At 31.8% G+C, this 23,954-nt stretch overlaps 3 protein-coding genes across 5 annotated transcripts; 1 reads left to right on the forward strand and 2 right to left on the reverse strand.

The window, feature by feature from the left end:
* The first annotated feature begins 7,970 nt into the window (after nt 1-7,970).
* On the forward strand, nt 7,971-11,152 carry LOC111026108 (remorin). 2 transcript variants are annotated; one of them, XM_022304104.2, is made up of 5 exons: nt 7,975-8,176; nt 10,107-10,154; nt 10,355-10,442; nt 10,523-10,604; nt 10,687-11,152. In XM_022304104.2, the coding sequence occupies exons 1-5, from the start codon at nt 8,074-8,076 to the stop codon at nt 10,888-10,890; spliced, it is 525 nt and encodes a 174-aa protein (XP_022159796.1). In that variant the 5' UTR covers nt 7,975-8,073; the 3' UTR covers nt 10,891-11,152. The 2 variants fall into 2 exon arrangements, with proteins under 2 accessions (XP_087982000.1, XP_022159796.1); XM_088125874.1 differs by lacking the exon at nt 10,107-10,154 and having other exon boundaries at nt 7,971-8,176.
* Nucleotides 11,153-11,328: 176 nt separating this feature from the next.
* TET10 (tetraspanin10) lies at nt 11,329-15,129 on the reverse strand. Its single transcript, XM_022304102.2, has 11 exons — nt 14,750-15,129; nt 13,591-13,703; nt 13,460-13,514; nt 13,320-13,375; nt 13,031-13,078; nt 12,762-12,810; nt 12,598-12,684; nt 12,424-12,491; nt 12,048-12,173; nt 11,878-11,953; nt 11,329-11,658 (listed from the first exon to the last, which is right to left on the reverse strand). Exons 1-11 carry the CDS (start codon nt 14,801-14,803, stop codon nt 11,593-11,595), a joined length of 798 nt encoding a protein of 265 aa, XP_022159794.2. The 5' UTR covers nt 14,804-15,129; the 3' UTR covers nt 11,329-11,592.
* A 2,221-nt stretch (nt 15,130-17,350) lies between these two features.
* Nucleotides 17,351-23,478, reverse strand: LOC111026097 (Nucleic acid-binding, OB-fold-like protein). Of its 2 annotated transcripts, none has more exons than XM_022304085.2 (14): nt 23,053-23,478; nt 21,885-22,638; nt 21,648-21,780; nt 21,443-21,530; nt 21,262-21,360; nt 20,866-21,162; nt 20,682-20,789; nt 20,082-20,153; nt 19,769-19,855; nt 19,303-19,374; nt 19,131-19,220; nt 18,562-18,669; nt 18,175-18,243; nt 17,351-17,714 (listed from the first exon to the last, which is right to left on the reverse strand). In XM_022304085.2, the coding sequence occupies exons 1-14, from the start codon at nt 23,266-23,268 to the stop codon at nt 17,640-17,642; spliced, it is 2,268 nt and encodes a 755-aa protein (XP_022159777.1). In that variant the 5' UTR covers nt 23,269-23,478; the 3' UTR covers nt 17,351-17,639. The 2 variants fall into 2 exon arrangements, with proteins under 2 accessions (XP_022159777.1, XP_022159776.1); XM_022304084.2 differs by having other exon boundaries at nt 21,443-21,566.
* Between the last annotated feature and the right edge of the window lie 476 nt (nt 23,479-23,954).

The raw sequence follows: 23,954 nt of genomic DNA on the forward strand, positions 1-23,954 counted from the left end.
ATCCCAATTCCCAAAGGGAATTACAGAGCTAAAGCTCCGATGAAAAGAAAAATTGAGAGTTTTTTTGGTATTTTTGTAAGTTGTAATTGCAGTGTAAAGTGAGATTAATAAGAAAGTATTTATAGAGTAATCTAATTCAGGGGAAGAGGAGGATACCGTGTGCCAATGGTCCCATGTTTTGGGTTAAACAATCGAAGGTTGCAGTGCAGAGATTCATGCGGTTGCGCCTTATGGGAAACTTCTCGATCATCATACTTTTTTAATTCATATTAACAATTTTATTTTGCTCATGTGAATGTAGAGATGGGATTTTAGTTTAATGGTAAATGTCACCTGTTGGTTATCATTGATCAATGAATTTTTTTCAGAAATTAGATATTAACCTTTTTAGCATTACAATAGAATTTACGAAAATCAAATAGCGATCGGAGATCATTAACAAACAAAAAAAATCCCGCATTTCAACTTGAATTTTTGAACTAGTGATGAATTTGATACGCAGTGTAACACAAAAAATCTCTCACCCAAAATTCTCTTTATTACGTAGCTTTTCTCACAATCACAAAAAATTATGACATCCACCAAGTATCATTAACTGTGATATAGAGGGTGGATAGTCCATCATTTCAAAATTCAATTTGAATTTTAGATGTAATGAATCAATTCAATTTTGGATGTACGTGCTGTACTAAAAAGATTTTTTATTTTATTCAGATATCTATCAGTACTTTTCTTCAACTTTCAAAAGAATAATTTTTTTTTCTGTGTTTGTTATATTATTTTGCCACCTAATATTTTTAGGTATCCAATATTCATCTCTAAATAACTTTGCTAGTTTTAATGTTGATCGATGTTAATACGTAAATATACATATTTAAAGTTGGGTTAACAATTTGTTAAAACAAAAATTGAGGTAGGAAATGAAATGAGTTTTTTTTTTCAATTTTAGAAATGAAAATATAACAAATATTAAAGTTGATAAGTGGGATTGTGGCCTCCTCTAATTCTCAACCAATGTTTGACTACTTGATTTGTGTCGAAGTTGAATATTAGTGTGAGGCTTAGTTATGAAATTAAGAATTTTAAAGAAACCATGAAGTTGTGAGTTCAATCCCGACCTGCACATATCGTACTAAAAAAAGAATTTTAACATTATCTTTTTTTTTTTGTTGTAATTGGGTTTCTTTTATTATAAAATCTCGATAAGACCGGTAGTTAAAATATTTATACATTCCTTTAAAGATTTAAACTTATTCCTACCCTCGTTGAAGTCTAAAATTTAATTATATATATTTTTTACAATTAAAAGAAAAAACAAACTTTGACGTTAAAATATCTAAAACTAACAAACTAAAAGAAATACTATATTAGAATTACTCATCAATGGTTGATCAAATTTAATAGATTCGCTCTCTAAATAAGAAGTTCTGGTCCAAATGTTCGCATTCAACTATAGTTTATGAAATAATAAATAATAAAAAATTCAATTCGCGGAGATAATTAATTAATATTATCTATTTAAATTTAATATCTAATTTTATTAAATTAAATTGGAAGAAAAAATGAATTTTCCCCTTAACTTTCTTAACCCAATGCATGTAATTGAGTGGACATTTCCAAACTCTAAAAGTGGAAATTTCCTGTTTTCCTTTGGCCTTATTCCATTTTTTCTTTTCTTTCTTTTTTGAATAACTTTTAAATGAGGATCATTTTTCTTCTTATAACAAATCTCAGAGGAATATCATCGTTGTTAAGGATTATTTCAAAAAGAAAATCTAACGACCAAGAATCATTTCAATAAATCTTAATAGATTTTCTTAACTTAGAAGCCTCCTATAATTAATGAATATATCATTAATCATATTTTTGTTCCATTCACATCAACACACCTTTCAAAGAAGTTACAAGTTTTATAAGTTCATAAAATAATACACATCAAACATTGTTTGCAATAAATAAAAGTGGATAACATAAAATATTATATTAGTAATTTATAAATTTCTTTTTGTTTTCCCCCTAGCAATCAATTGGAATGGGAGTGTTATTCTTTACGTTGTTTACTCTAAATTTTCTGAAATCATAATCATAATTCATTTGACGTTGATAAAATTTATAAAGTAATTATAATAAACATGTGGGACTCCGTTAATGAAAAATGAGAATGAGATTGATTAGATGGTAAGGGAGGAGAATACAAAATTTGAGATATCCCACCCTTTGATTCCATCCCTACCATTAGTAAATCGAGTCACTACCATTGGTAAACATGAAAACAGATGAAAATTTTGATCCTTGATTCATATTTTTATTTTGGAGTAAATATGACCTAATCTTTTTATCGAAATTAAAATTCAAGATTTTAGAATCACTTAATGGGTTTCAGAATCAAATTCATTCTTTGAAACCCATTAAGTGATTCTAAAATCCATTAAAAAGACTATTCTACATATTAGTTGACTAACAAATCAACTATAATTAGGGTGAAGGTAGTTAAACTCTTATAATTATTGTGAAGTTTCAACTTTTCACACAAAGAAGAATCTCAATGAGAAAAGAGTAAATAGTGAAGAATAAAGTTGTTCATATAGCTATAGATCTTTTGGAACCACAAGGAGATCATATGAAAATATATAATGAAAAATAAATAAACATAAAGTTTTTAATTATGGCAGCTCTGTCTCTTTTTTTTCATTAGCCTGAACATTTAATTGTCTAACATATCTTGAAATTTTAAAAACATTCTTTAAAATTTTCTTAATATGTCCCTAAAATTTTCACTTTTCGTGTTTAATACATATATTAATCAATTTTGTATTTAAATCATTGAACTATTTGACATTTTTAAAAATCATCGAATCTACTGGACATAATATTGAATTTGGAGTCCAATAGAAATCCTAAATTTTTACTTTTGTGTTTTAGAGGATTTTAGAAAATGTCGAATAAGTCATTAACTGTTATACACAAAATTAAAGTTTAGTAGACATTTTTTTAAGTTTAGAGACCTATATTAGATATAAAATTGAAAGCTTAAGAATCTATTATACAAATTTTAAATTCGAGACTCATCCAACATAAACTTTAAAATTAATTAAAAACTAAACTTCAAAGGGGGAAAATTGGGAGGCAGTATATTACAAGTCAAATAACTCCTCAAAATAATTCAACCTTTTTTTTCCTTTTTTTTTGTAGGGCTACATGTCAATACCTGATTGGCCGACACAAAATAAAAATATTTCCTCCAATCTTCCGTTGCCACATACGTGCTATATTCAACGGGTAACAAATTATAATCAAGTAGACGTTGGGGACCTAAAAAACAAAATGTGTAACATGTCTGATATGGTTGGTATTGGTCTGAGACACGCGCCAAAGAAAAATAACATGACACTCGCCAGATGTGTTTCAGACCATTGGAGGCGAGTGGCTACTTATAAGTAGTACGTAATCAGATGGCTATTAGCTCGAGTGGTGGAAAATGTGTGAGTGCGAGTATGAATAAAATTGCCAGGACAATTTTTAGATATTTCTAGAAATTACTTGATCATGCCATGTGTCAATATCTTGAATATCTAATTTGAACAAGGTAAAAAAAAAAAGTGGTCGTTTGACGAGAAGATGTACTAACATAGTTCTACAATGTATTGAAATCTTGTAATTGATAAATACTGACTCATAGATACTTTAAGTAAAGTACTGTTTGATAAAATTTGCATATTTGACAAAATGAGCTTGCAACGAATTAAAATAAAATAAAATAATCTTATAAAATCTCTCTCTCTTTCTTTTTTCAATATTACAGTTCAAACATGAGAGCAAAGATTGCACGATTACTTTAACTACGAATATATTGACCAATTGAACTATACCCTTCGTAAGAACATACCATTCTTTTTTTTTCCTTTTAGCCAGTATTACAACTTAAATACGATGGGAAATCTAAGGGGGTAAATTTTAAAGGACCATCCTGAGCAATTCAGGTGGCAGCTTTAGCTTTGATTATGAAGGTTCCCTTGCTTTTTACTTGCCATTCTTTGAATAAGTCTCTTACCAATTGTGGTGTAACTTTCACGTGAATGTCTATTCTCATTTGTGTCAAAAAAAAAAAGAGGATTTTATATTATATGATATTCTAACTTTTTGGACAGATAACGACAAGGTTTAGTTGGTAAATGAGAATTATGGACCAATCTCTCTTCTCAAATTTCAAAAGTAAGTTTGTATATATGGATATTATAATTTTGTTATTGTCTTGAAGAGAAATGATACAAAAGTACTTTTGAGGAATTGATTCCGGAAATCCCCAATTTGGGGGACAAAGATGGAGAATAAATCTCTTCCCTCCTCTGGTCTTGACTTTTTTTCTTATACTTACCAAATCGAATCGATAGATAAACCATTTCGAAATGTGGAGGTAGTGTTATGAGTCAAAATGTCGTACTAGATTCACTTAGACTAGAGTCAAGGAAGCGACGTGGTTGAACCACTCGGGTCATGTTGCCCGGACTGACCTACGCAACTAGACTAGATCCAACGAGGTCAAGTCGGTCCATCTGAACCAACTCGAGAAGCTAGACTCTCTCTATAAATAAGAGAAGAAGTATAAGACCAAGGTATTATTTTACAACCCTATTTTTTTTATACTCACAACTAAATTTTTTGTCTAACTTGGACATTGGAGTGTATTGGACTTAACATTACGTGGTTGTCAGAGCATTGGACGTTAGAGCCCGAATCTAAATCATATAAAAATTTTGATAATACAAGAAACTATAATAAGAAATAAACAACAATGGTATGAAAAACATTTTTTATGGTAATGAAATAAAATAAAATAAAAAGAAGCAAAAAAATTAAGAGAAATAGACATTTTCAATTTCACAAACAATTATTGAAGTATAATTTTGAATTAGATTGATTTAACCATTGAAGAAAACAAAATAATTAATGAAAATGATTTAGAAAAAAAAAACATAATTGAAAATTTTAAATAAATTTTATTAATTAAAAATTATGTTGTACACAGCTGTATAACTAGCTTATACGGACATTAATCACATTATATGATTATTGCCTAAAAAAGAAGATATAAAGTCGCACATAAATGCATACAACTACCAAAATAATATAATGTTACATAATAGTATTATTATATGGTCCTCTTTTAATACGGTGGTCTAAGCTATAACTATTAAGAAATAGGTCATTCACCACAAATTCCAAGAAAAATAACTGAAATCTATAAATGGTTTTGTTCTTGGCTATTAAATTAATTAAAATACAATGGGCTAACTTCAATCTTTTGAAATTAGTCCATGTTCTTGCAAAAGTTTAGATTCTAATTAAGGGAATCAATCCATTAATTATTATTATTTTGACAAACTTTTTTCCCCTATTTTATTTTCTTGAGGAATATATATGATTTGTGTGGGAGGCTGTTTCTAAAACATAGTTTCTACTTTGTCTTTCCATCGCTTTGGCTCACGATTTTAACATGGAATATATTTGAGTAATTTAATTTTTTTTGGGAGGTTCGTATGTCTGTCATCATTTGTAAAAAAGTACCTCGTGAAATCGATAAACTCATTGTTTGAGATAAGTAAACTAATTTTGCACCCGGGTAAAATTTGGAAATTTTTCACTCTTCGAAAAACTACACTAATAAATAGCGACTCTAATATTATAGATAAATATGTTGATTTTTATATACGTTAGAGGAAGATAATTAGCGTTGAAAATGCCTCAAAAGGGAAGAAGAAGAAATTTCAATCATTATATGTATGTGGTTTAAAAAAATAAATTTATTGTCAACTTGAACATAGCTCAACTGATAATTAAGGTATATATTCTCGATCGATCAAAAAATTGTAGGTTCAAATTTCCATATTCAAAAGAAAAATAAATTTATTGAGTTTTGTTGGATAACGTTTTTCACTTTTTAAGTTTTTTATTTTATAAAGTAAGCTTTTTTAATTTTTAATAAAGATAGAAAATAAAAATATAATGATGAACCTCTAGTCTTAAAATGTAATGAGTGTCTTAATTATCTACTAAGTTATACTTAAATTGAGCGTCTTTAAATTATTCAGTAAAACAAACTATCCCTACATGAATTACTTTAATCCCATAATAATTAGATACCAACTTTATCATTAACAACAATTTCATTAACCATTAAAATGTAATGATTAAAACCTTAAGATAATTTGAAAACAATTCTCTAATGGACCAAAATGGATTGCTTCAAGGCTTAAAAAGTTAATTAAAAGAAAAACTATATGACTCAAATTATGGAGAGTTGTAGAGTTGACATCACATGACATACATTACTTGACCTTGAGGCAACCCAAACAAATTAATCCAAAATTCCAAACAAAAAGTTGATTAGCTCATGTGACCATAAAATTAAAGGATTTTATCAATTTTTAAATGAATAATCATATAGTTTTTAAAAGTTTAGTTGGAATACTAGGTAGTTTGGAATCTTATTTTAAAAAAATAATTGTAGTACACACAAATTATAATCTTTTTAAAAGACAAAAACATAAATAAATAAATAAAAAAGCATCTTCAATTGATGATTTTAACTTTTTCTTTTTATTTATTAACCATTTAATGATATTTTATGGAAGTTGTATTTTCAAAATATTACTATTTTTAAAAAATTTGGCATAATCTTATTTTGAGGAGAGTATTACTATTTCATACCTCTTTTCGAAAAATCATTTCAATGGGATGAGGAGTCTCCTAGATGAAAAAAAAAATTACAAGAATAAAAAAGAAGAAAAATAACGTCTCAATAATCAAGACTTGTTCTAAAGAGGAGATCTCTTTCGCTCATGATTTGAGATTCGCCTTTTACGAACTAAGGAGACTCACAGTCGGATTGTAATGAGATGGAGCCGTCAGCCGACATCTATCGATCCAATGATTAATCTTAGATGCGAATCATGATATTTTAATTAATCACTTCCATTTATATTCCATCATGCAATGACTTAAGTTATTATTTAACTTAGTAAGTGTTTCACATTCATTATAATTAAAGACAATGCAATGAACGTACTGGATACATAATACGCTTTACCTAATGCCCAAAAGGGCTCAACTATATATACTAGCAACTGAAATTTCTTTTCCATTTATTGGTCAATTTATGGGACCTTTGATCAAATGGTAATATAATTGGCATAATCTTAATTGCACTGCAAACTCATCATCTAACTCATCCCAAAATATTACTAAAGAAAAAAAAAATGCACAAATTTTTGAGAAAAACCTAAACATATAGATGATGAGATTTGCTACAAATATCCATCTACAAGAAAAAGGTTACAAAAAGCTAAAGGATTAGTCATCAATTGACCATGCGAATTCTATTGGATAAAGCAAACATATAAATATAATATTTATAATTCCGAGTTGGAATATGCTTAAAACCTCGAAGAATTTGATGAGATCATGATGTAAGAATAGTCACTATAATGTAAGTAAAATTACTTTTTATTGTTCATATATTTAACATCTCTAAGAAGTTGATCGCAGTAATGTTAGAATTGGGAGAGAAATTGTGGAGATTAAACCACAGAGGAAAAGAATCATTCTAGACGTCTATATTGTGTATATATCATTCTCATATCAATAATTGAGCGGTAATTATTTTCTTTGAAGTGATCATTAAAAGGGTTCTTTTTCCTTCTTGTCAAAAGGTCGTTAAAAATCATAGGTAAATTATTAAGGAAAAATGAGTCTTCATCGCTATCTCACTTCAGTATTTTTAAAAGCATAATTGAGCGGTAATTAAGTAGCATGTACTGATTCGTCAAATATTAAAAATCTCAATTATTTTAAGGAGTTTCAAATTGGATAGAGGAAATCCTTATTTCAAGGAAAAAGGTAATTTGAAAGGTTCAAAAGACCAACTCCCCTCCACTTAAGGGAAAGGGAGTACAGATATAGTCTCACTCAAATCTCAATATATCCACCAAACAAAAACCAACAAACTCTCTCTCTCTCTCTCTCTCTCTCTCTCTCTCTCTAACTTGAAGTGTGGCTAAGCTGAAGGAGTACGTTATGGGCGCCGAGGCGGAGGAGACTGAGACTGAAACTCCTCAAAACGACGTCGCTCAACACAACACCCCCATCGTCCCCCTTCCTCCTCCTCCTATTCTTCACAGTCAGTAACTTTTTCCTTTCCAAATTTTTTACTCTTTTTTCTTTTCTCTCTCTATCTCTAGTGCATGTGTTTTTTACTTGATAAGTACAGGTGGAGATTCGAATTCACGAGTTTTTATAAGAAAATGGTTTTTTTTTGTTTTCGTGGTTTAGAGATTTTATTTTATTTTATTGAAGTGAGGTTTGTTGTTACTTGTTAGAGGCTAAAATGATTTAGGTTAAATTATAAATTTTGTCTTCAATATCTTTTCTTAGTCTAATGATTTAGTTTTTAGGTTTAAATTTTATTTGCGTTCTTCGCGATTATTTCCTTTTTTCATTTTCTTCCTCGTAAAGTTTTAAATTTATTTTATTTTTATTTTTGATTTTTCACAATATGTCGTTATTCTCTTACACTTTCATAAAATAACCATTACATTTATCTTACTTTTACCATTTTATTGAAACCCTACGAGAGTAAGCAGATGTTAAGTGGTGAAATAATATAACAAGAATCAAAGAAATTATGTTTTTTTTTCTTAAAAGTTTGTGGGCTAAAATATACTTTAAAAAATCATTTTGAAAGTTTAGTTTCCAACTAAAAGAACCCTAAAATTTAAAGGGCTAAAATAAGATTTAAACTGAGGTTTTGATTTACTCATTAACTTTGAATATCTGTCTTTCTAGGTCTTGTATGCTCATTTTTATTTTAGGTAAAAAAAAAATGTTAGAAGCGGTTAACTATTAAAAATAAAATTAAAAGTTGAGGAGCTCACGAAAAATTTTAAAATAATGAGAATTAAATAGACATTATTCTTTTCAAAGTTTTAGGAATTTGTTAGAAATAATAGGAGTAAACTTAATTTTTTTTCCCTTTTTTGAGTACAATTATTTAGATGTGCCGCCATGACTCGAAATTATGATGCTCTGGAAAAGTTAAAATTAGATGGAAATAAAAGAAAATTCAAAAAGGACAAATATTAAATGGAAATTATATGGTAGATTGTTATTTGTTAATGGAAATTTCTTCAATAATTGTGCAGAGACTAGAAAGTCCTTTTTAACTGCTATTACATAGTTTCCACCATTATTTACAACAATAATGCTTTATTTACTTAAAATAAAATAATTTTCCAAATATTTTTACCAAATACTTTATTCTAAAAAAATTGTTAAAACAACTCCCAAACAGCCCCTCAACTTATTTTTGAATTAAATTTCCTAATTCTGTCAAATATAAAGGGAAAAAAGTGGCTTTTGAAATCTGTTAATACTGAATGAGTGCTCAGCTTTTTTCCTACTTCACAGCTTTATTCCCTTTTCTCTGCAGGTTTTCTATACGGTAATTTTGTCCAACCAGTTTCATTAGAGGCTGTTTTGACAGTTTTTAAATTTTATTTTTATCTTCTTTCATTAAATTACAAATTTAGCCTTTACAGTTTCCACTGATTTCCAATTTAGTCCTCATGCACTAGTAAATACGTTTTCTATGTGTGTATAATCAGCCTGTATTGGATTTTTTTTTATAGGTAAAAAAAGATTTAGGATCGATTTGTAAAGTTTAATCAAACTTTAGAGACTAAATTTACAATTTAACTTTTTTAAAAATAAAAATCGGTTTTTTTGGTTGATAATAATATGAAGAATGTTGCTTATTGCCTCTGTTTTTTTCGGGTTGTTCTCACAAGTTTCAATTCAAAACATTTCCTAAAGCAATATTTGTAAAGAAAACAATGGCAATTTATTTGTTTTCCCCCTTTTTATTGGTCTTATTTGGAAATAAATATGCAACCAACTGTCAAGAAGATAATAATTATTCTTATTATTACATTCTTCATTAAACTATAAAGAATTTTTTAAAAAATTATGTATTTTTTTAAACCATTTTCTTCCTCTTATAAATTCTCTGCTTCATGTGATCTTTTCTCTTGTTACAAAAAAAAAAATGACAGAAATTTCAGATCCTTCTGCTCAGAAAACAGATGCTTCAAAGGATAGAGGTAAAGACAACCATTTTCTGTTTAGTTTCTTCACTAAAACAATATTTAAATTTCAAGCAAAACCTTAAAGGTTTGAAGTCTTTTTCTTTGAAACTTTGGATAAGATTTCAAAAGTGTTTTTTGTAAGAGTAGAGACCGAACAAAGAAATCGTTATCAAATGGAATTTAAGATGCAATTGTTTTGCATTTCGTTTTCTCAGACGTTGCGTTAGCTCGAGTCGAGTGGGAGAAGAAGTTGGCCTTGATCAAAGCGTGGGAGGAGAGTGAGAAGATCAAAGCAGAGAACAAGTAAGACAGAGGAATCTCTCTCTCCATGTTTTGAAGGCTATTTTATTTTTTTGAGCTCATGTTTGAAATCTTTGGAACAGGGCATACAAAAGGCTCTCTGCCATTGACTCTTGGGAGGACGGCAAAAAAGCCTCCATAGAAGCACAGCTGATGAAGATAGAGGTACATTTGCTTTTGGCTGAAGTACATTGGCCCTGGTTTTTCGATATGAGTTTTGAAGCGTTTGGTTTTTGTGGGAATGAAGGAGAAAATGGAGAAGAAGAAAGCGGAGTATGTCGAAGAAATGAAGAACAAAATTGTTGGAATTCACAAGCAAGGCGAAGAGAAGAAAGCAGCCATTGAGGCAGAGCGAAGAGAGCAATATCTCAAGGTCGAGGAGACCGCTGCAAAATACCGTTCTTCGGGGTTCACCCCGAAGAATCTACTACTCAAATGCTTCAGTGGTTGAGAAGCTGGGGGTGAAAAAAGTAAAATATAGAACTCCCATCTCCGATTTGCACTCTAATTTTAGTATTTGGCTTGGTTTTGTTTTGAGTTTTTGGCAGGAGATGACCTTCAAGGGATTTTTTTTTTTTTTTTTACATTTTTATGTATAAAGATGGTATCAGTTTCCTGCATTTTACCCACTGACCACTTTTCTATTTTTCTTTTTTTTTATATGTTTTATGCATTGGTTCAGTTCTAAATGGTAGTAACTCCACAATTTCTTCTGCTGTTTGTTTACCTATACTGTGGGAAAATAAACCCGGATTCGGTCCCAAAGAATTGTCTTTGGCGAATGAGTTTCTTACTAGAGAGAGCGGTTTTTTTCTCTTGCAGGGTGGTAAGCAAGATAGAAAATGAAAAATCATACATCATTCAACCAAGATAAGATTATACAGCAACGAGATCAAGAACGGTATGGTATTCACAATCGAGAACCGAGTGGGCATTCTGTGCAAGAAAATAATGGTTCATAGTCGAAATACAGGTGATACCAGAACGGATATTAGTCGCTGTACTTGTTAAAGAACGAACTATATACATACAAACATGGCAGCAGGAATGACAAACTTCATTCTTTTGCTAAAAAATTCTACTTCCAAAAGGTATCACTTACATGCATAAGAGGACTACGGTTTGATTTGATATTTCAGCAACCAGTATCCCGCTATCCTTTTGACCGATTCCTCGCAGCATTTCGTCGGGCGCAGCATCCAACTAAGTAGATGATCAGCTGGAAATGGAAATCCAAGTAAGAGTTAAAAGAAACGAATATAAGACCAAGTACTAATAAAGAAAAGAAATTGGAAAATACCTGAAAAAAAAGGAGAAAGAACAAAACATACATCGATATGGTCGTTAGCACCATATAATGATATACAAACTTTCAACGTTTTTTTCTGAATCAGTGAGGATTCCATAAAGGCCTTTTAACAATAGAAAGTGTTCTCACCAAGACTACGAATAGAATGACATTGAAGATCGCAACCAATCGCCATTCAATCTTCATGTACTGTGCAACTCCAGCCCTGAATGATCAAACAATGAAATGACCATGCAAATTTCCACGGGGATGGAGAAGGGTGGACGGAGAATGGAAGAATAAGGTTACTTGATATTTACTTGCAAGAATCACAATCGTAACACTTGACTGCCCGGGAATTCTTGTATAGTTTGCAGTCATGGTTTGAATTAACAGGATGAAAACTCAAGTCATAGTATGATGCATTAACAGCAGGATAACCACATCTGTCAGTCGTATCAGAACACCAGAAAGATAGTATCACTGACGAGAATTAGCCATTTTCGAAACATTGTCCGAAACAAAGTCGAATTCACAGCGATAAATTGTTATTCACTTCATCAAAAATTGCAGAGAACAAAAAGTAAGTCTTTGGCCATATTGGAAAGGTCACGGATTTACATTTAGTTTCTTCTTTCCTTTGTCGCAGTTATAAAAATGGAAGAAAAAGAGTAAGAACTTGAAAGTTACACTTACTCAGATGGAGGTCTGCAACAACCGGCTTCGATTGGCGTCAGCTTTGCTAACTTGTACTGCTTGAGAGTCTGAAATTGTCAAACAAAACGACTTAAAAAAAAGAAGAGAGAGAGAGAGATTATTAGAAAAATCAAATAGTCTGTAACATGAATCAGCCGAGCTTGAAACAAGGACCTTGTATCTTTTTTTTGAGAGATCATTGCAGTCGTCGGATTTGACGAGACAGCTCTTCAAACGCATCCAGTTATCGGTATTATTAAGCTGAAAGGATCGAGCCAAGGTTAGCAGAAATGAATAATCTCCCTCTCTCCCTCCACGAAAAGTTACATAGTTCTCACCTGTTTTAGAAACCATGTACTATAGTCTTGTAGTTGATACTCCTTATACCTTATCAATAGGAAAAAATGGAAAAATAAAATTCAGTCCATCATAGAAATGCCAACTTATCGATGTAACAAGTACCGAGCTTTGAGAATTGTCAGCAACAGTTATTCTTATTAGTATAGATAAAAAGTTGAATAATTTCCATTCTCTCAATTAAGTATCCTCAACAGAAATTTAAACAAAATGCACTTTTGGTTGGTTGATGAATTAAATATATCCTCACCTCAGGCCAGCAACGGAATGTCCCGATCCATTATTCGTAACAATAAACCTAAATGAAATTCAAATGATTACTTTAGAACCAAGAAGAGTACATAATCATACCAACTACAAAGCCAGCAAAGTAAAGATTAAAGCATTCGGAAAGAGGAAGTGTGAGTCATGCAATGTTGATACTTCCTTTTATATCTTGAAGGGGGAATATGTGATATGATAAACTACAAGAACATGTGATGAGTTACAAATTACAATCATGGGTTTTGATTATGAAACTACTTCGGACATGTACTTACGCCAGCACTGTAAACACCAGAATACCGATCAACGTAATGCACAACATGATCAGGTACTGCGAGCAGAAAGGTCAAGGTCGAGCAAGATCAGGGAGGATTGATATCAAACCATTAATGTAAGTTTTCATCAAAAAGGATACAATCCACAGCAATATGGAATTGTTCTTAAGAGCGCCCAAGAAACCAACTATGGACCTGGATCAAAAATATTGGTAACAATAAGATTGGGTGAGTGAATCAGATTATATTCCTAAACAGATAGAAAACTTACACCACAAAGATAAATCCACCGAGTCCCATGACAGGAAAAGTGAGAGATTTTCGACAACCGTCGTGGTGAGAGCCCATCCATATCCCGAATATTATGACAAGAATAGCTAGAAGCTGTAAAAAGAAGATATAGAGTGATTCAATTAGTTAACTAATTTTTAAAACCCTGCTCCAATAACCCATTGAATTAGATCATCTTCAAATCTTGTATTTCTTTTATAATAATAGTAGGGATGTGAAGGTTGTTCTTGATGTAATATGATTTCTAGCTTGTAGGTGGATTTATCTAGCTGAACTTTTTGTAAATATGTCCCTTTCTTGTTTTTGTAAATATGTCCCTTTCTTGATTAATGTCAATTCGAGAACATCATTATAGTCTCTCTTGATTCTTGAGCTCGGGAAGACGTCTCGACTCATTTCTTTCCCCTCAAACATTGGTAGATTTTTAGGGATGCACAGTCAAACTCAAAAGAATAAGAACTCCATTTTCATTTCTATCATTTAGTTTCAATTCATCATGTCTACTTAAACAACTCTATTTTCGTTTCTTAGTGATGGATAAAGTCTACTTAAACACCTCTATTGTTGTTTCTGACTAACTACAGGATCAATTTTGAAATGTTAGGAGCTAAATAAAAACTAAGTTCAAAACTCAAGAACTACAAGTATATATAATACATATATATGTAGCTATAAACGAGTCTCTCCGAGGAACCAAACTATCAGATACTGAAACACTGAGAACTGAATATAAATGGAAGTCCAAATCTCATAGAACAAAAACATAAATTATCCTTCTATTTTATTTGACATCAGAAGGAGAAGTTCACAAAGCTGTATTCCAAAAAACACAGTGTGAAACAAGCATGAATAATTTGAAAAAGCTAAACAACTATTCAATCCAATGTCAAAGACAATAGAACAAGTACCTCAAGCCACAACAGACAAAACAAAAGAAAAATTTTCAACAGACATGCTGGCAAAACCCATAAAACATCACAACAACACAAACAAAACCCATGTACAGGACATCTGACAGAGGGGATACAGAATCCAAAGACATGGGAGCAAAAACAGAACAGATGTTCTTAAGCAATGTAACATAGAAATGCCATCTCAGAAAGAAAAACAAGAAAAAATCAAGAGGAATCAAACCATACCATGGTCAGAAAATTGATCCATCTGATGATAAAGATGCTAGTTCCCATCCCCATTTTCCTCCTGCTCCTTTTGCCTCCTTATCCCCAATGTCACACCCAGAAACAGAGAGAGGGAGAGGGCCAAAAAGGGGATAAAATAAATTTATGGGCAAGAAAGTTAAATGGGGAAATATGAAAATGCAAGAGTGGAGTTTCTTCAGGGCTTAGGTGTGGAAGTGGCACTTGCACTGCAAGCAAAGAGAAGGGCTGGGCTAGGCTGAGAAGGTGGGGTGGAGTGGGGATAATGTAAGAAGGGCAAGGGCACTTTCGTCAAAGAAAAAGAAGAATCACATGACTCCATGAATGAGCCCTGATGTTTTAGCAGAAGAAAGGAGACAGAACACAACCCGACAAGACACCCAAAAAAGGAAAAGCCGTGATTAAGGACTTAAATTTGGGGGGAAATCAAATTATCAATCTAATTAATCTTAAAGATGGACCCTCGTCTCCTTTAATTAATCTCTCTTTATTTCCCACCTGGGTTTGTTTTTTCTTTCACAAATTTTGCTGCTTTTTTTTCCTTTCATTTTCTTCTTTTATCTTTCTGGGTCAGCACTTTGCCATACTTCAAAAGTTAGAATCTTTCCCATATCTCTGCATAAAATGCTCCTTTAGGATCTTTTTGTGTGTTTATAGATTATGCAGTGTTGGGCGATAATAAAAGTACTTTTTTTTCTAAGTGGATTTTAGTGTTGATTCTAATTATATTTAAAATAAATATGTATGTTTGAATGTATGAGCGGGATATGATATGAAGACACTTCTTTATATTTTAGCAATTAAGGCTTATTTATTTTTAGTTCAAATATGAAGAATCTGGACCTGTGAATCGTGATACATTATTTTTACTTTTCGGATTATGTATAATAGATCATTATTAAAGCGTATAATAAGTTAATAAACTTCTGACACATATAGAATTCAGGGTTATAGTTCATTCAAGTCAATATCTCTTATATTTTGTTTTGTCCAAGTTCATGTCAGTGGGGTAGTAGTTGCATGCCGAGCTTCTTGCCATCAAAGAGGCTCTTCGTCTTGCAAATCGATTGAAGTCTCGTAAAATCGTGATTCTTTCAAACTATCTGGAGATAATTTTTATGCTAAAGGGAGAGATTGAAACGCGAAATAAAACTACAAATCTGGTTATTGATATTCTTGATTTCGAAGCAACTCATGGAGGGGTTAAATTTCATCCACATCAATCGTACTCGTAATAAGTTGGCTGATATTCAAGCTAAAAAAGCCATTTCCTCTAAGATCTCATCCTATGGGATAATTATTTTCTTGCATGGTTTTTAAGTGAAGGGGATAGAAGCTACACTTCAATTGTAACCCAAAGCCATGTTTGTGTTTCTCTTTAATATTTTCTTTTTGTCTAAAAAAACTGTCAAAGATGGTATCTACTCAACTTTTATTATTTATTATTATTTTTTTCTTTTTGAGTTTAATACATGGGATAGAGATTACGTGCTTTGACTAGTTAAACGTTAAACTATGCTCCATTAAATTTTTTATTTTTTATCTAATAGACCACTGATTTATTAACTTTTTAAATAATCACAAAATTGAAAGCTCATTATACTAAAAAGAAAAAAATTAAATTAAAAGTTGAATGACACGTTAAAGGGTAAAAATATAGTAGATATATAAATAAAAGTTTAGAAAACTGTTGAATAATTCGATAAACCAAGAGGTTGGAAATTCAATCCTCAACCCTACATGTTGTATTAGAAACCTTTAAATAATTTTAAAAGTTTAAAAATTTATCTAAAAGTTTAAGGTCTAAAGTTGTCATTTAAACTTTTAATAAACAATATCTAAAACTTTATGGAGTGGTTGGAGTTTTTCCTTTGTTAGACAAAAGTAAAAAAGAAAAAAAAAATTACATAGACAACCCTATGAAAGATATATTATTTCCTTTGATACTATTTATTGTTTCTATCTAGAAGAATGGGGTAATGTCACATCAATTCTCATTTCAAATTTTAGTTTCTTTTTTCAACATGTAACCTCAAAATACGAGAGATATATATATATATATATATATATGCTTTGAACCAATTTAATTACGTTTAAACTGATATATTTGACTATCAATAATGTTATTTTATTAAAAAAATAAAAGAAAAAAGAAAAAATATTTTATTATTACATGTATAACCAACCCTAAATTCTTCCCCATCTCCAAAATGGGGAAAAAAATCGAAGACTTAGAAAGACCTGTACCCCCTTTGTAACATGGGCTTACCATTAGATTAAGTGATAGATTTAGCAAAGGTATTTTGAATATTCTGCATATTTAGTCTCTTAATTAAGAAAAGTTTCAATTATTTCTCTAAAATTTTGAATCATTGACTTATTTCAGACCAACTTAGCCAAAATTTTGACAGCATATATATTTCGTTAGCATCCTATAAGCGGTGTTTATAACAAAAGTTAAACTAAATCACAGTCTAAAGTTTAGAAATATAATTAAAACTTCCTAAAATTGGCAACAGAATAAACACATCACTTAAGTATATACTAATTCAATTTATCATTTAACCTAATAACAACAATGAATTTACACACAGAACGATATTGAATTTCTATTTTGAGTGAAGAAAAATACCATCATGTGGTTGTATTTCAATAAATAGTAGCTGAGTTCATTCCTTCTACTTCCCCACAAGAGATTGGGCAAAAAAAATTACAAAGGCTTCTTCTCACTATGAAGCAAATTGGAAGAGAGCTATTTTCCTATTCTTCTAATCAGAGGATCAGATCTAATGCTGCTTTCTTTTATGTGCCTTTCTACAATTCACAATCAAGTTTTCCTTTGAAGTGAAAGCTTCATAAAATCAAGAATCTGCTACTCTACCCTGTTGGTACAAGTTAAGATAGCAGATTTCATTGTTTCTTTATCCAATGATGTCTGAACCATTAGCTGCACCATAAAAATTGAAATATTCATATTTCAAATACCATTATTGAATAGATACAAGAATAAAATCACAAGATTACACTAGTTCAAACAGGTTAGGTGCCCGGGTGAGGTGCTTCTTTGTTATTTTTTGAGGATTTGAATCGATAGAAATAATAGAATCTTTAGGAGTGGAAAGAGCTCTTTAGGGGTGGTAAGAGCTAAGAAGTATATTTGGAAGCTCATTAGATTTAGTACTTCTCCACGGGGTTGGTTTTGAAGTTGTTTTGTAATTATCAGTAAAGAATTATCTGTTTGAGTTGGAGCTCTTTTCACTTGACTCTTTGTTCTCTTTGAACATCAATAATAGAATTGAGTTCTATCACAAACCTAGATTAAACAAATCGACTTCCAATCCCAAGTTTCATAAGAATTTTAGTGACTTTTTGGCAATGGAAAAACAGTAATGTTTCTGAATATTTACCTCTTGTACTTTGTTTCCAGATCGAGCAAGTAATTTGTACTGATTTTCATACATGGAAGCCATGTAAACCTGCATCAAATGGAAAGTTTAGAAAATGATCCGTGACACTGAGCTGTGCTTAAGCCATATAGACTAGATAATACTTTACTCATTCACCACATAGACTATAGATCACACGAAGCTTGGAATAAAATAAGGAGAGTTTTTCTTATAATTTTTAAGAGCACAGAATTTTCTTGGTCTAAAGTTACTCTAAATGGATTACATATATTCGGGTTTCCAGATAAACAATGATAGTAATGAGCCACAAAATGTAAGAATCATTTAGTTTGATATGCTTTCCTTGGACCCACAAACATTTTGTTTTTTTTTCTTTTTTCCTTTTACCTGAAAGGTTGGAGCCAAGCCAGGGCTAAGGAAAAAACGCCCTTTGGATACAGCCTCAACACCTTCAATATTTTGCAGTTCCTTGGTGAGAGATTCTACATCAGCCCACTATCCAAAATAGAATTTGTAAGGGAAAACAATTCAAAGACTTCCAAAGTAAGTCAAACGAGAAAAGTTGATATTTCACATTCAATTTAATCAGCTGCGTTTCATCCTACTCCTTGCAAGGATATTATCAAACAAGGCAATAGAAGTTACAAACCAAAATTTGTAAGAGTTTTATGAGTTCTACGATGATTCATTGGCATTCCAGATTTTATTTGGAAACATGGAATTCATGCTCCCTTGATAATGGTTGGAAAGAGAAATAGATTGATAATTGGGTGGATTGATGCTCGTTTTCTAGCATTGGCATGCTTCACAGAACCGTAAGAATGTATGAAAAATTGGAGAGATACTATGTAAAACTTTCTTAAATGCACAAAGGTGACTGTTAGTCCGATGATAAATTATGAGATAATCACCGATGAAAGAATTTATAATGCTGATTAACAAGAGAATACAAACACCTCGGTATCTACTTCTGCTAATTCTAATCTTCCATCCATGGGATCATGATCACTAACCACAGACTCCAAGGTTTCAGTTAGTGGATCTGGCTGCATAAAGAAAAACAAGCATTCAACTCAGAACAGTTGCTAAAACTATATAAAATGTTTGTAATATGTGAACGCATCTTACTGTAATCTGCTTCAACGATAAGAATATGCGTTCAAGTGAAAAATCCAACTGGTGAACTTTTGCCTCGACAACCTACAAAAGTAAGATAAGGAGACAAAAATATATTGGTAAAAAAAGAGGAAAATGAAAGTTTGATTTATGAGCTTCCATAGGTAGCTCATAGGTTTGGTGGCCATGTTCCCCCTCCGTGGGAGGGGTTTAAGCCCCAATTTTCCCCTCCCCAAAATTTGTGGTGTAATGTAATACTTTCAAAGAAAAAAAAAGTAGCAGAGAAATTGCAACTTGACTCTAAAACTTCTGTAATCGAGTGGGTAGGGTCATATTAGATTTATCATCCTACATATGTGTGGTTCATTAAATGATCTCTTAATGAAATTAATCTTGACAGCAGCCAATTTTCTGTTAGTTTTTCTTTATTATTATTTAATGGAAATAAGAATATTTGGCAAAGTATGACGACAAATACCTGACCAATTTTATAGAATGATGCAGGGTTTAAGGTAGCATCCCAGGACACCTCTGTCTGATGAACTAAAGCGGGCACTCCCTCAATCTATATAAAAATCTCAAAATTTAGAAACATATATAACCAGTAATACAACTAAATGTGTCTTCAAGAGCAACTTGAACCAAAGAATGTTTATTTCCAATTGGAAACGAACCACCAACTATTTCATTATAAACTATATTTTTCAAAGAATGCACCACACCACACTGTTGTACCCATTATACGGTGTGAAAAAAAAATCTCACAGTTGACAGGAAAATCTTCTGTTTACCTCAACAAAGATGCCAAAATAAGCAATCTTCTTGATGCAACATTTGACAACATCACCTACTTGCAGCGTAGCCTGGAAAAGCAATTAAATAAGAGTTTAAATTTATCTTCAAACAAGAGCACCACACCACAAACCTTTGATTTTATATAGAAGACAAAAATATTAATCAGCACTGAAAATACAAGAGTTTGTGCCACAGATTAGCAGTAACAAAGAACATAGACACAGAGAATATGAAAAAATGAAGCCTATGACCAAATTTAGAAATGTAGAATTCAGCTACTTGAAGCATTTCCACATTTATCAGTGCCAAGTTTTATTTTGGTATGTGCTTCAACCGTGAAATAGATGTGTAGAAGGTGGAATGTGAAGTAATGGAAATTTCAACTACAAAATAAAGGAATATTGTTATGTATCAAAAGAGAAGTGCTGATCTCAAAAATGCTAATTGTTTCTTGCATTGCATGAAATCTTCTTAATAATGTTAAAAGCCAGAGAAAACAAGATTAATTATCTGCAAGCATAATGAGTTAAAAGACTGAATCGAACATTCTTGATTCTAGCATCCAAGAAATGCTACAACAAGATTAGGTAGCTAACCATTAAACTTCTCTTTTTCTCGACCAATTCTTCCCTTTCTTTCGGCCTTATGGAAAATATAAGCTTCCTTGATTTTCTGTTAGTCAACACCACATTTACTTTGATTTTCTGCAAGCAATACAATTTGTCAGTACTCTACCATGAATAAAGTTGTGTTCCCTGAAATTAAGGAAGACTTCTATACCTGCCCAACAAATGATGACAAGAATTTGATTTTCTCTCGGTCATAAATTTGAAGAAGATCTTCCAATTTCATATCAGGTGTAAGTTCTCCCCCATTTTTTACATCTTTTTCTAAATCCGGCCTAGTACTAGAAAAATTCTGGCTTCCACTATCAGCACTTCCAATGGTTCCCAAGTTTTGCTTGTATATTGATGGATCCAAACCTTTCTGTCTTAGCCACGACTCAAAAGCTAAGAACTTCCACTTGGCAGCAAGATTACGATATGGAATAAATCCTACTAGGGAGCCAAATGATACCTTCACAAATGCAGTCGAGAAAAAGTAACATCAAAATGAAAAATGTTAACTTCCAATACAAGCTAGATTAAGCACATGTACTGACCATAATATACTTACAACAAAACCTCGGGTACTCGAGCTTATTACTTCCACTTCAGCTCTGTCTCCCATCTTAGCCAGATCCTCTGCTCTAGTCCAGTCAGCAAGTTCATGTTCCTACAAAAATATTGCACCTGGGATTTACAGACTAATGATTGAAATAAATAAGGAACATAAACAATAACATGCATATCCTGACCTTCAAAGCTGGGATAGCAGAAAAATTCTGTGTCTCAACAGCGCTATTGACATCAGTTTCAGGGGTGGCTACAACTGCCTCTTCTGTACTGAGTTTTAATGTTTCATTTGAATAATGATCTAATCTGTATTACAGTTCTATTCAATAAAATTTATTTGGTTATAAAAGAAACGGGATATTACAGACATAAAACTATAATTGCTACCTTTCTGGTTTACCCAATAATTTAGCTTCGATGGACAACTTTACCGATGGATCCAAAATATCACTAAATGGTTCACTCGGAGCTGCTGGGTCCTCATCATATTTCATATTACTTGGCTCGTGTGGCTGTAATTCTTCAGACAACCAAACAAATTGAAATTTTCTCAATTTTAACTAATAACATATGTTGTAACTTTTAATATAAAGTTGAAAGGGAAACACTTTAAATAGAGTATACCTAGAGCAAAATCATCAATATCTTGCCTGTTTTCCGTTGACGATGTGGCTTCTTCAGTTTCTCCAGACTTACCAGACATGACATTTAAAGGCCTTTTTAGGATGTACAGGTTTTCAATGTAATTTTCTTTTTTACCATCAATAGTATCACTTTCTGAATACACAAGATTTTTACCATCATTTTCATTTCCAAGCCTTCTTTCGTCACCTCTTATTTCTGGCTTCTTAGAGAGAGTAAAATCATCAACTGGGTCGCTTGATGATCCCTTACTAGCTTGAGATTTGATATTCTGAGCAATATCAACATACTCATCGCCAGAGGGCTTTTCCTTCTTTTCAATAGCTTCATCTGACGTCATTGGTTCAGGCTTCCTCAACAGTGTCATGTCACTATATTTCTCCTTTGTCAATCCATTGTTCATATTCAACGATAAATTCGGCTTCATTCTTATCCTGGACGGCTTATCTTCGACATCATCCTCGTTATAGATAGTTGGCTTTCTCAAAATAACATTAGGAACTCTACCTTTAGGACTAACTGCTGCCTTTGCAACTGCTTGGCTTGGTTTCTTTATATCTGATGGAGGTGGCTTACCGGCAGCTTTTAACTTCATTTGCTTCTTTAACTGAGGTCTGATCAAATTCAAACCATCAAGAGAAAGTTCCTCTACCTCATTGGATTTACCCTTCTTCTGGTAAAACGATTTCTCAACTTCAAGATAAGAAGCATCCGGATTCATCTTTTTGCTCATTATCTGACTTATCAACACACATACCAACAATTTAGATATAAGAGTAGGAATTCACCGTGAAAAGAACAGAACAGATTAGACACATAGTAAACCATAATTTCAAGCCACGAACAAAAATATGGTCAGAACAAGCTACCCAAAAACTCAAGCCGATAGATTAGCATAAATTTTAATCTTCCATTCATATTTTTTAACGCTCCAATTTGTACAAGTCCAACAAGTAATTATCAATATTAATCGAAAAGGAACTAACATTACTCTACTATGGTAAGCCATCACTTAACCAACGGTAAATTTTAGTCTTAGTATTCATACTCTTCAACACGAGCCTCAGCTCCGGCCACTACTTTCAATTCAATATAATTTTAGAAACCTTCGATAACGATGATTCTAAAGAGATAAAGGAGAGGGAGAGACCTTGGCTAATGTTAATTTGGGGTCTTCCCCAATCAAGCGGCCGAACTTGAGCTCCATTTGGTCCCAACGGTCGAGCTCAGCCTCTTCTTTGGAAGCAAGAACCGAAAACCTACTGGGTCTGCCATTAACACACAGATTTCTAACAGCTCCTCTTCTAGGTCGCAATAAATCAATGCAGGTGAAGAATGAAGAGGCCGTGAGAGCGCGACCGTCCATTTCTTGGGAAAAGGAATAGTAGTGAGAATTACACTTGCTTGATAGTGATCGGAGTCATTCAACTCAATGATTTTCCGATTACAACTTCCGGTGAGCTGAGGTTTGAATTTTTAGCTGATTATTGCTGTGAGATTGAGCTGTTAAAGAGGTGCGAGTATGAAGATAAACGGGGCTGAGTTTTTGAGCTCGGCGTTTATCCGCCAGAAAAAAAAAACAAAAAAAAAAACCCCACCGAAGCAAAACAGAAAAAAATACATGGCAGTAGACAGCCGGTGGCCGGTAATTTAAAACTGTTTTCAATGAAATAATAGATATTTTCTTTTATCTTATATTCATTTTAACCCGCATGATTTTATGACATGAAATGAATGATCTAAATATTTATGGATAATATTAACATCAGCTTAGTTTAACGATAATTAACGTATATTTTGATCAAAAGATCATGAGTTTGAACCTCTCATTCTTATTTGTTGTACTAAAAAAATATATATTGATGAAGAGTGTGCTATATCCATAAAATTGAAGAAGTGTAAGAGGAATTCGAAGTAATTGAATAAATCTAAAAACTTCAACGTTGTCCTATGCAACCAAAACCTCAAATCGATATCGATAAGTGATTAGGGATGAAGATTTGAAACTACGACTCGACTTCTAGATAATAAGTAAGATAATCTTAACCATTA

This window comes from Momordica charantia (genome assembly GCF_013281855.1).
Source record: "Momordica charantia cultivar OHB3-1 chromosome 6 unlocalized genomic scaffold, Mcharantia_2.0 BLBB01000006.1, whole genome shotgun sequence".
In the NCBI taxonomy this organism is placed as follows: Eukaryota; Viridiplantae; Streptophyta; class Magnoliopsida; order Cucurbitales; family Cucurbitaceae; genus Momordica; species Momordica charantia.